We start from the raw sequence: 13,713 nt of genomic DNA, 5'->3' as shown, positions 1-13,713 counted from the left end.
ACAGTTGAAAGTTCCCAATCAAATAAATCTAAAAATCAACAATTCAGTTCCTAGTTGGAATCTGAATACTATTATTCTGTCGGAAGAATTTATTTCACAATTTAGAGCCAAGTAGGCTTTGGTAATCCATTCAGAAAAAATCTGGTGTGGCGCACTCACACAACTTTCCTTGCCGTTATGAAAATTGATCACCTGACGCTAGTGTTCACGCGCATCCCAAGTCTACTATTCAAAGGTATGAGACAGCTGGTGATAGGTCAATAACGCTGGAGACACACTAGGTCTGCTATCTCTTCGTAGTGAATGATTTAATAGAACCAACAGTTGCCAACAGTTTGCAATTTAATAATCACATTTTCTCGAATTTCGAGCTTATTTCCAATTTTAGGTGAAAATGCTACTGAACATTAATTGTAGAGATTTTTATGCTCAATCTTTTCCACTTGAAATTTTTGGTTTAAATTGTATCATAAGCCTGCCTGATAATTGAGAATCTAAAATCAAACTTTGCATAGATGATGCAGTGCTCCTGAAATTTTTACAGATATGGGACTTGTGGCAGTTGATAGAACTTATCGATGACTATTTTAGGTATAAATTTAATCAAAATCGTTGGAGCCGTTTTCGAGAAAATCGCGAAAAACCCTTTTTTTACAACATTTTCGTCATTTTAGCTGCCATCTTGAATCGCATTTGATCGAAATTGTTCGTGTCGGATCCTTATATTGTAAGGACATTACGTTCCAAATTTCAAGTCATTCTGTTAATTGGGAGATGAGATAATATCGTGTACACAGACGCACATACAATCATAAACACACACACACACACACATCTAAGCACATATATAAGCACATACCACACACACACACACACACACACACACAACACACACACACCACACACAACACACACACACACACACACCTACATACACATATATATAGCACATAACAAACACATACATACATACACATATATATAGCACATACACACACACACACACACAAACCAACACCACACACACACACACACACACACAACACACACACACACACACACACACACACCACATACATACACCTATATATAGCACATACACACACACACACCACACACACATACATACATACATACATACAACACACACACACACACACACACACACACACACACCAACACACACACACACAACACACACACACACACACACAAACACATACAGACCAATACCCAAACCCACATTTTTGGACTCAGGGGACCTTGAAACGTATAGAAATTTACAAATTAGGGTACCTTAATTTTTTTCGGAAAGCAATACTTTCCTTACCTATGGTAATAGGGCAAGGAAAGTAAAAACAGTTAAAGGTTCCAAAAACAGTTGGAAGTTCCCAATCAATTAAATCTAAAAATCAACAATTCAGTTCCCAGTTGGGATCTAAATACTATTATTCTGTCGGAAGAATTTATTTCACAATTATTCAGTGCCGAGTAGGCTTTGGTAATCCATTCAGAAAAATATTACAAATAACACATCATGTTGTTTTATGTGTAGTGAAAACAGCTGATAAATTTGATAATTGGTGAATTAGAGCCCCACAAATGGCGATTTTGCAAAGCATAAGGGGATTGTGTCATAGACCTTGAAGATATAAAACAGAGTATGAAGCAGAGACAAATGATACAAGTAGGTTGAAGGAATATGAAACAAAGCAAAAGAAAAAGAAGAGAGAAAAGTGAAAGAACCAGGAAGCGAACGAAGATGAGGATGTAGGAAGAAGTACTAGAACAGGATGTTCAGATGATGCCAGTAAGGGTGAGTGTAGTGGGGAGAGGGGTATATCAGTAGGGTTCCCCTCATAAAATTCCCCGTCACGTTCAAGATGACCTTTCAACTTTCATCAGGGGGCGAAATTTCAAGCTAACTCTAGTCCGGGTCTCCTCTCATATCTTAGTAACATTTGCACACTAACTTCTCTTGCACATTCTCCCTCGCACAATTTTGCACCAATTCACCTCCTTCTTGCACAGTGAGGTCCACGTTATGCTGGCAGTCGAGAAAGATGGGGGAACATGTTGCCGATTCTCTATATTTGACTCCACAGACTTTACTAAAACACAGTCATCTGTATTGGATAGCTGTAACCATAGCCACCTCTAATACAAGGCCGTGGCCTACGATGTTGCAACGTCGCAGTGTAGGCCTACAATCTAATACATGATTGGTGAAAAAGATCAGCTGGTTTTTTTTAAATCTTTTTCACCAATCATGTAGGCCTACACTGCGACGTTGCAATATCGTAGGCCGCGGCCTTGTATTAGAGGTGGCTATGCTGTAACTCTAATTATCCCATTACATTTGATATAATACTAGTTTTTTTATAGTCAGTTCATGTCATAGTATTTCACGTCACATGGACGGGAAGAGCCCTGCAAAAGACATCCACGTCCAAGTAACGTTTTTGTTCTTATAATAATCTAAATAGAAATAATTGGTAAATAGAAAACATTACCTGCTTGTGCTGAAGTTACTACATGCATTCTATAAACATAACCTAGTTTGCAAACTCCGAATCTCTTGAATGTAGTTGACAAAACTTCCACCTGGAGCGCTAAAGGCGGGTTTTGTAGGAAAAAATATACTAGTAGTTCTGTGAACAGTGGACCTCGCGTAGTTATAACGACGTTCCAAACCATTTAAGCTCTTCCACACTGATACACTAACTATTTATTTGATCAGATCATGCTTACACAAGATTTAATTATCATATAACACTTTCCGGAATTTAGCGCGAGAAAACCGGAAGACATCTAGGCGCCCAGACGAGCTGTTATAAGTTCATTGCATCCTATTATCAATAGTGCATGAAAATTGCATTCAATGAGGCATGCAATTTATAGTCTACTCAGCTGCAAATTTTTCATCAAGTTACATTGAGATACTGAATTGCATGCGTCATGGCATAATCCACTCGACAGCTGATTTATGAGAATAATTCTATAGTCTGATTTTTACTCTAATATTGACGTATGAAGGAGGCTCCTTTTTCCTTTTATATTGTCCTTGAAATGTTTTCCAAAAACCTTGTATATACGTCGACGCGCAATTCAAAAAGGAACATACCTGTCAAATTTCATGAAAATCTATTACCGCGTTTCGCCGTAAATGCGCAACATATAAACATACAAACATTCAAACATTCAAACATTTAAACATTCAAACATTCAAACATTCAAACATTCAAACATTCAAACATTCAAACATTCAAACATTCAAACATTCAAGCATTCAAACATTCAAACATTCAAACATCCAAACATTCAAACATTCAAACATTTAAACATTAAGAGAAATGCCAAACCGTTGACTTGAATCTTAGACCTCACTTCGCTCGGTCAATAAAATTCATCGATAGAATATCTCTTTCCATGTCTCTCTTATTTATTTATTCAAACGTTTTCATGTATTAAATTTTGTTTCAGACAACGACCGTGTAGAAACCCTTCTGCAGCTGAAACTAGACAAGGCCGAAGAAAGTGTTCTGGGCAGTACGGCCAACGGATTTGTGGTCTGGCAGGTGGCTTCCGAACGAGTGGTCGTGCTCATTACTCACGGGTGTGCGCAAATATCCACGCGCATGTTGCAGTCCAACTCATGCATGTTGTCCGCTGCTAACGACTATGTGGTCGCAGGTGTCAGGTATGTCTACGTTAAATGGACGAGCAGTCCGCGAACTGTTCGTTCGCTGCTCGCTCCGTAGTGTGGGCCCTGTCGCGTACCGCACGTTCGGGGCTCGCGCCGTTCCACTGATGTGTAGGTCGCACAAACGAACACAAAACACAAAGGGATACGCAGTCGTAGTGTGAACGGAGAAAAGCAACATTGGCACGAGCAGCGAACGAACGGCTAGAAATTCAGTGATGGAGTGGAGAATGATTGCCAAAAAAATCATTGCCAAAATCATTAAACAAACTTTACAAATGTGAAAAATATAAAAATTTTCATATACAATACATTGCAAAAACTCAAAATAAAATATTTCCATTTAAAAATCGATTTAATATTATCTTTGGCTTAACAGCAAACTAAGTAGTTGAGCCATGGCAACGAGTATCAGTCGGCTATAATTATTGGCTTGAGATTCAGTCGAAAATAGAAAAAATATAATAAAGAAAAAGAAACATATGGAATGTATGAAAAACTAGAAAAAAAAATATATATAATAAAAAAATGATAGGAGAGTAACGTCGCCTATCCTCTGTCTTGTCAATGCCTTCTATAGAAGGTAGCTGATACAGGTTTATTGATGTAATATTAACTGTTCAATCTCGTTTAAAATGAATCAACTATACTTTATCAAGCAAGAAATTATATTTTTCAATAATTCCATAATGAATTATCATAATAAGATGAAATATATTGTAAATTAATGATTAATTCTATAAAAGACGATCTGGCAACAAAACAAAGCGAGAATGAGATAGCACCAACCGCTTTGTTGAAATGATAGACAAGGATAAGAATACCATTGCTAAACAGTCACAGCCGTTACAATGGCTTACTATACCAGAACTTTAATAATAATAATAATAATAATAATAATAATAATAATAATAATAATAACAATAATAATTTTATTAATGGAGACAACATGATAAACCCATTTTGCCTCCTCACACAATACAATATTTTCAACACATTATACAATTTGAAATACAAGAAGATAAAAAATGAAGAAATATACAATTAATATGAAAGAATACAAATAATCATTGAAGTAATCGTAAACAATAATAATTGATTATAAGAGTAATTATTATTAAACAAATAGAATCAAGTAATAATAAAAAGAGAAAAAAAGAAGAAGAAAGAAAGAAGAGAGAAATTTCAGTAACAAAGCTAAACAAATGCCCACATTTGAATAAAAAATGTCTTAAAATATCAGTGAATGTTTCGTGGTAATAAGCTGATGTGTCAGTAGGATGGGTCAATGCCATATTATACACTGACATTTTCATCCTATCTCACACGCATCTTCAATAAAAAACCACTTTCTTCTTCTTCTTCTTCTTCTTCTCCGTTCTTCTTCTTCTTCTTCTTCTTCTCCGTTCTTCTTCTTCTTCTTCTCCGTTCTTCTTCTTCTTCTTCTTCTTCTCCGTTCTTCTTCTTCTTCTTCTCCTTCTTCTCCTTCTTCTCCTTTTCCTTCTTCTTCTGCTCCAGTAGTGGAGGACTGCAATATACACGTATCAGGCCACTGAACCAACCCATTCAGTGCATGTAAATGAGCTAGGAGAGCAGAGCGCCTCACATATAACACATGCCTTACATATTATAATACATGCCTCACATGTAATACATAGCTGTCAGTCAAAAGATATCGTGTTGAGCATGATTTACCCAGTTTTCTTTTCAGTTTTATATTGCTTTTTGCTCTGCGGTTTTCATATTTTCTCCGTTCGTTGAACCCAATTCTCCCGTACCTTCTTTTTTGCTGTGTGGAAGAAGACGTGAAAGAGAAGAATCTACAATAATTATTACTATAGAATAGAATAGAATGAAGATTCATTTCTGCAGACAACAGAATAGAAATTCGATAATACTGAAGACATCATATGAGAAGTACCTACATAACATATTTAATTTACATATGTTAAATAACATACATATGTTAAATTAAATAAAAATACCCAGAAATTTAGAGATTTACAATCTGTGGTTTTTGAACATTTCTTAGTATTTTTATTCAATATGAATAATAACCACTAGTAGTTCTGTGGAGAGTAGACCTCGCGCTCAGTGAGTTACATTGACCTGTTGTTATGTTTTCTCAAAGATTAATAAATAATTTATCAATAAAAAATGTCTAGAAAAAATCTTAACTAAACATAGAGCTTTCTGTCCTATATCGTACCGTGACGTGTCGTCCCGGAATGTGAGTGTGAGCGCTGTTATCAGGTCTGGCTGCAACTGTCTACAACGTTGATGGAAAGATACATTTTCGAGATGTTCGATGTTTTTGAACGAGTAGTTAGTCAACAACTGTCTACTAACGTTGATGTAAAGATACATTTTCAAGATGTTCGATGTTTTTGAACAGGTAGGATTATAGTCCACTAGACAGCTGATTTATGATGAATAGTCTTATTTTTACGGTAATATTGGCGTATGAAGGAGGCTTCTTTTTCCTATTATATTATCATTGGAATGCAAAATTTCCAAAAACCTTGTATATACGTCGACGCGCAATTTGAAAAGGAACATACCTGTCAAATTCCATGAAAATCTATTACTGCGTTTCGCGTAAATGCGCAACATAAAAACATATAAACATTTGAACATTAAGAGAAATGCCAAACCGTCGACTTGAATCTTAGACCTCACTTCGCTCGGTCAACAATATCAACTTCTCAACTACACAAAAAGTAAAAAGTATGTATTCAAGACTAGCAGGTCTATTCAAGAACTCGACAAACTGAAAACTTGACCGAGTGGAATCTTGAAGAGTCTGAAACAGGCCTATAACCATCCTCGGTTGATTAAGAATCTATATGCGAAATTTCAAGTTAATCAGTTAGTAGTTCAGAAGTGATGATGCGTCAAACATAATTTTCCTATCCCTCACGTGTATAATCCAGTTCTTTTCCTCATTATAGTATAGATTATATTTATTTATTCATTTCATTTACACATGCACAAGATAAAAACAATGATTGGGAGAGGAATGACAGAATAGAAATTAATCCAAAACTATTTTCCCCCGAATTAAGATAGTTGATGAGCTGATCTGAATAAGGTTATAGTACCACTTCTTATAATATTTGATATTCATCTTATACAGAATTTTCCAGGAAAAACTTGTGAGTTTGGTACCGGCGACCCGGTTTCCCAATGATCAATGGTTTTTCATGATTATGTTGCTGTAGATCTAAGATTATTTGCCAGGAAAATTTTGTACGTATGGACGTTAGACAAGAGCGTATTTTTCATTCCTAATAATATATGAATTTCCATGATCATCTCCCACCAAATAAATGATAATTCTCGGGAGAAACCTGTTTGTATTGACACTGAACAATGGCGTATGTGTTTCCAATAATATATGAATCTCCATGCTTATTTTGCAGTAAATTGATGGTTATTTGATATAGTGAGGTCCACGTTGTAATAGCAGTGTTTGATTAGAAATTGTATTACCATCCTAGTCTATTATTCAACAAAGCGGATAGCGCTATCTCTTTCTCGCTTTGCTCTGTTGCCAGATCGTTTTTTCAACAATGTAGAGTTAATAATTATTCATTGACAAAATATTTAAACTTGATTATGAAAATTCATTACTAAATCATTGATAAATATAATTTCTTGCTTGATAAAATAGAATTTATTATTTTAAACGAGAATGAACAGTTTATATTACATCGATAAACCTGAATCAGCTATAGAAGGCATTGACAAGACTGAGGATACAGATCTATACGCTGGCGACTCGATTTGTCAATAATCATGGATTTTCACGACTATTTTGCAGTAGATTCATTATGATCTGTCAGAGAAAACCTGTATGTGTGAACGCTGGACGCTGGAGACTTGGTTTCTCAATGATTCTTGAATTATAGATGTAAATTACTGAGATATTGCAATCATTCAAATGCTAATGAATTGATAATTTATTATCAAACGAAAATCCAAATTAAATGCTGTAAATCACCCTGAAATCTAGCTGTTAACCCTGTTATCAATATTTGCATTAGCAGAAGTCTTCGGGTGATTTACAGCATTTTATTTGGAGCTTCGTTTAATAATAAATTATTGATTCATGAATTATTATTCCCAAGATTTTCAGTAAATTTATGATAATTTTTCAGTTAATTGATGGTACTATTCCAGGAAAAACCTGTACGTATGGACTCTGGACAAGGGCGATCTTGTAAAAGTGCTTGATGCGCACTTTGGACGAATCATCTCCTTGGAGGCGCTGACTGTCGGCAACTGGAACTCGGTGATTACGTCATCAATCGACCGCACCGTCAAAGTGTGGAACATCAACAATATCTTCGAGCAAGTGCACGTCATCGACAGACATGAATTGCAGGTCGATTCTATCAGGTAACGCACATCTAAGTTCAAATTTCATCAATTTTCTTGTCAAGTATGCCTTGGTTTAGAGATGATCATGCATTATTCTATGTGTTTGAGCACTCAAATTCACAGAAATAATCACAGGAAAAACTTTACAATTCAGGTAGTAATACAATAGAGAGGTCCACGTTATAATGGCAGAGGAGAAAGATAGCAGAACAACGTTGCCGATTCTCTGTCTTGTCAATGCCTTCTATAAACGGTAGCTGATACAGGTTTATTGATGTAATATTAACTGTTCATTCTCGTTTAAAATAATCGATTATATCATTTTTACTAGTAGTTCTGTGAACAGTAGACCTTACGCAGTATTCTCATCCACAAGTACCTGATTGAAACTATAGACCTTATGGAAATACAGCAATAGACTGGCTTCTCCACACATCTGTGTAATAAATTGTCAGTTGATTTATGATTAATAATTCTATAGACTGATTTCTACTCTAATATTGGCGTATGAAGGAAGGATCCTTTTTCCCTCTTATATTATCCTTGAAATGCAAAATTTCTAAAAACCTTGTATATAAGTCGACGCGCAATTAAAAAAGGAGCATACCTGTCAAATTTCATGGAAATATCTATCACCGCGTTTCGCCGTAAATGCGCAACATATAAAGATTCAAACATTTAAACAATGTTTATGCCAAACCGTCGACTTAAATCTTAGACCTCACTTAGCTCGGTCAATTGAGCAACCAAATTTGTTTTTCAATAAATGAAATTTCATAATTAAGATGAAATATTTTGTTAATTAATCATTGACTCTACATTGTTGAAAGACGATCTGCCAACAGAGCAAAGCGAGAAAGAGATAGCGCTATCCGCTCTGTTGAACGATAGACAAGGATAGCGATACCATTGCTAATCAAGCACTGCCATTATAACGTGGACCTCACTATAGTTAGCACAATTAAAATATGATTGGATCATCAGTTGAACTGATTTATTAATAATGAACAAAACAAAAACACATTAAACAATTGAACATATTGTAAGTTACAAAGTACCGAAGTATATAAATGAAATATAATTAATTCAAATAAATGAAGCGTACTGTCCAAGTTAATCTATTCTATGAGGTCATACACCATGAGAATGTATTTGCCACCTGTTGAATGTATGAAAAATTGTAGATTTTTGCCTCCAGCTCCGCCCCTCAAGGTGTTTTTCGAAATATGAGGGTAGGGATGCTTCAAGCTCTACTCCCTCCATGCATTCCCATGGAGGACATTATGCTATATCAGTCGAGTCTAATGGTATTGTGGTTTTTTTTTGGAAATGAAACTTCAGCTTTTCTGACATTCAACAGGTGGCTGATTCGTTTTGATGTGAATAACCTCTTATTTTGTGCATTTTTATTTGGACTTTGAACCTAGACATGCAACAGGTCGCCGATTCTACTCTAAGATGGACTTTGAACTCACAACTTCCTCAGACATTCAACAAGTGGCAGATTCTTTAAGGTCATTCACGCCAAGAACTAAATACTGAACATATTCCTGGCCTTCATTTGATCTTTAAACCCAGACATGCAACAGGTCGCCGATTATTTATTTATTTAGCGTATGGCTTTCAAGACGTATCAATCAGTATCCATTCCATTTTCAGGATCATCATTGGAATAATCCCTTGTCATATATCCAGTCCGTTTAAGTAAGCTATTGACTCTGGAGTTGCCATCAAGAAATCTTCTTCTGTTCCTCCTCTGAAGGCTGTGATTGCACACTCTTTCACTATATGGTCAATTGTTTGTTTTTCCCCACATTCACAGGAGGGCGATGGTATTTTGCCCCATTTTTACAACAAGTCACCACATCGACCGTGCTTGGTTCTAATTCTGTTTAGAGTCGACCAAGCTTTCCTTGGTAAGCCAAAACCTGGTGGCTTTTGGGAGAACCATGGGATTTGATCTTGCTGCTTCATAGTCCATTCCTGCTGCCATGCACTAAGCAAATTGAAGTTCTGTTCTGTAGCAGTATCGATTGCAGTTTTTGTTGGTGGCTTTCTTGATCGCAAGCGGGTTTTATTTGCATTTTCAATATCCTCATGTATTCTCAGGTCTGGGTTATTTGAAATTTTTTCAAATTCTCTGATGAGAGCATTTTACGACGCAGGTTTGGTGGTGGTATGTGGCTTAGAACTGGAAGCCATCAGTAGGTGTTGATTTGATGACTCCACTAATCATTCTCATTGTATTGTTGAGTTGGGCATCTATTCTGTGTGTGTGTGAGGACTGTTTAGCCACACAGGTGCACAATATTCAGCAGCAGAAAATACAAGACTCAGAGCTGTTGAGCGCAGGGTTGAAGCTGAAGCCCCCAGCTAGTTCACAAAGCTTTTTAACAACATTATTCCTGGTCCTCAACTTTTCCGCTGTTTTTGTTAAGTGGGCTTTGAAGGAGAGAGTTCTATCGAGTGTTACGCCGAGGTATTTAGGAGTGCTGTTATGGAGGAGCAATGTGTTCTCAAATTGAATTTTGAGTTCTTTCTTGGCAAGTTTGTTGTTTAGGTGGAAGCATGAAACCTCTGTCTTGCTGGCGTTTGGCTTCAAGCGCCATTGTCGAAAGGTCGCCGATTCTACTCTAAGATGGACTTTGAACTCACAACTTCCTCAGTCATTCAACAAGTGGCAGATTCGTTGAGGTCATTCACCCCAAGAACAGAATTCTGAACATATTCATGGCATTTATTTGACCTTTGAACCCAGACATGCAACAGGTCGCCGATTCTACTCTAAGATGGACTTTGAACTCACAACTTCCTCAGACATTCAACAAGTGGCAGATTCGTTGAGGTCATTCACCCCAAGAACAAAATACTGAACATATTCATGGCCTTTATTTGACCTTTAAACCCAGACATGCAACAGGTCGCCGATTCTACTCTAAGATGGACTTTGAACTCACAACTTCCTCAGACATTCAACAAGTGGCAGATTCGTTGAGGTCATTCACCCCAAGAACAAAATCTGCCACCTGTTGAATGTATAAAAAATCTGTAGATTTTTGCCGCCAGCTCTGATCCTAAAGGTGTTCTTCGAAATCTGAGTATGTTCCAAGCTCTACTTCCTTCATACATTCCCATGGAGGACATGATGCTAGATCAGTCGAGTCACATGGTATTGTGTTTCGAAAATGAAACTTTTGCCTTTGAGACATTCAACAGGTGGCTGATTCGTTGAGGTCATTCACCCCGAAAACGGATCGTCAACCTGTTGAATATATGAAAAATCTGTAGATTGTCGCTTCTAGTATCATCCTCAATAAGGTGAGAATCAATATGAAAATTTCATGTTGATCTGATGATGCGTCATTCGTGAATTTCCCATCCTGTACGTCTATAAGCCAATTGTTTCATTCATTATAATACAGATGAACTAGCAGGTAACCTTTGCTTCGCAAGGATTCAATAGAAGTCTTGACGGTCTGAAAACTTGACGTTATGAAACCTTGTGGAATTCAGAATCAGCCCATAAACATCCTTTGTTAATTGAGAATCTATATGCAAAATTTCAAGTTAATCAGTCCAGTAGTCCAGACGTGATGATAACGTAGACGTAAATTTCCCATCCCGTACATGTATAAGCCAATTCTTTCCTCCATTATTATACTCGAAGGTAACCTGTGCTCCGCAAGGGTCCAGTAATAAAATTGACGGACTGGAAACTTGACCCAATGCAACCTGGTGGAGTTCAAAAGTAGGCCTATAACCATGCTCGATAAATTAAGAATGTATATGCATTGATATTCCCTGAAATATTGTAACTGACAAATTGACATACTGGAATCTTGAAGAATTAAAAATAGGCCCATAACCACCCTTGATAAATTAAGAGTCTATAGATAAAATTCAAGTTGATCAGTTGAGTGGTTGAGACGTGATGATGTGCCAAACATAATTTTCCTATTCCATACGTGTATAATCCAATTCTTAGGAGAAGAATCCAATTCTTCTCAAACATAATTTTCCTATTCCATACGTGTATAATCCAATTCTTCCCTTCATTATATTATAAACTAGAAGGTAACCTGTGATCTGCAATGGTCCAATAAAAAACTTGACAGACTGAAAACTTGATTAAATGAAACCTTGAAGAATTGAAAATAAGTCTATAATCATCGTCGGTTGATCAAGAATCTATGTGCAAAATTTCAAGTTAATCAGTCTAGTAGTTCAGACGTGATGATGCGTCAAACAATCTTCCCATACCGTACGTGTATAAGCCAGTCATTTACTTTATTATATTATAGATAGATGATGTTTATAAATGGAAATTAGAAATGTGAGTGCCCTTTTAAAATTTCCCAATCATGACATGCTTCGGCTTGAATGAAAAAGACTAAGAAATTGCACAAAAAGAAATCGTACAAAATTTCTAGTTAATCAGTCCAGTAGTTCAGACGTGATGATGCGTCAAACAATCTTCCTATACCGTACGTGTATAAGCCAGTCATTCACTTTATTATATTATAGATAGATGATATTTATAAATGAAAATTAGAAATGTAAGTGCCCTTTTAAAATTGTTCAATCATGACATATTTCGGCTTGAATGAAAAAGACTAAGAAATTGTCAAAAACCACAGATTTATTGATACTTAGAAAGTTTCGGTCTTTCTAAGTATCAATAAATCTGTGGTTTTCGACAATTTCTTAGTCTTTTTCATTAAATATGAATAATTACCACAATATAAACTTCTCAACTACACAAAAAAAAACATGTTTCGGCTATATAATGCCATTATTTAGACTTGATAATGACAAGGAACCTGGTCTTGGAACATAGCTTGATAATCGAATAATATAGCCGATACATGACACGATTGAACAGTTTTAAAAGGGTGATTAGATTTCTAATTTTTATTTATATTTATGAATAGCCCTAAAGAAAAAATACAATAAATGATGTTTTTTGCAGCATTTGCCAGGCATCAGGTATAGCGGTAACAGTAACCCGTGGCTCAGTTGGCGTGTGGGATCTGCAGATAGGAAGGCTCATCACTCAGTTGGCAGATAGTCCTTTGGGCGCCATTGTCACCCATGCTCTCATCACTCCCGACGGCAGGTGGGTTCCGAACCACGCACATTCCTACTCCCAATTTATAACTTCAATCTCAAACAATTACTGTAGTAATAATAATATCGAATGATCTGACCTGATTTTCCAGTAGTTTATTGATGTTTATTTTATGTTATGAACATGAGTGTGTGTGTGTGTGTGTGTGTGTGTGTGTGTGTGTGTGTGTGTGTGTGTGTGTGTGTGTGTGTTTGTGTGAAGAATGAACATGGATGTCTATTTTGCAAGTCCTACCGTTATTGGCCAACCAAGTTACATTGAGATGTTAATAATTGCATTGCCTCATTGAAATATTTATTTATTTATCGTGCTGGCCTAGTTCAACACTACTACAACTCAAAAATCCAAGTTTTGAGAAAAAGGCAATTCAATGTTTCAAATTATTACTACGAATTGTGCATTGCATATGGAATGTTGATTTCTCCCATGTAGAAGTATAATATTCTTAGACTTAGTTGAGTGTAGCTCTGGAAAGAGGAAGGAAAGCTGAGTAAAATGA

General features: G+C 36.2%; 1 protein-coding gene across 1 annotated transcript in view; it reads left to right on the top strand.

Moving 5' to 3' along the window:
* LOC111054278 (NACHT and WD repeat domain-containing protein 2) overlaps window positions 1-13,713 on the top strand; it is a 129,580-nt gene that overhangs the window by 89,104 nt on the left and 26,763 nt on the right. The window contains exons 20-22 of the mRNA XM_039419720.1: window positions 3,484-3,700; window positions 7,886-8,104; window positions 13,056-13,202. Coding sequence (XP_039275654.1) covers window positions 3,484-3,700; window positions 7,886-8,104; window positions 13,056-13,202 — 583 coding nt within the window. The remainder of the gene's footprint in view (window positions 1-3,483; window positions 3,701-7,885; window positions 8,105-13,055; window positions 13,203-13,713) is intronic.

This window comes from Nilaparvata lugens, chromosome 1, assembly GCF_014356525.2.
Source record: "Nilaparvata lugens isolate BPH chromosome 1, ASM1435652v1, whole genome shotgun sequence".
NCBI lineage: Eukaryota > Metazoa > Arthropoda > Insecta > Hemiptera > Delphacidae > Nilaparvata > Nilaparvata lugens.
This window is presented reverse-complemented; position numbering and strand designations above follow the sequence as displayed.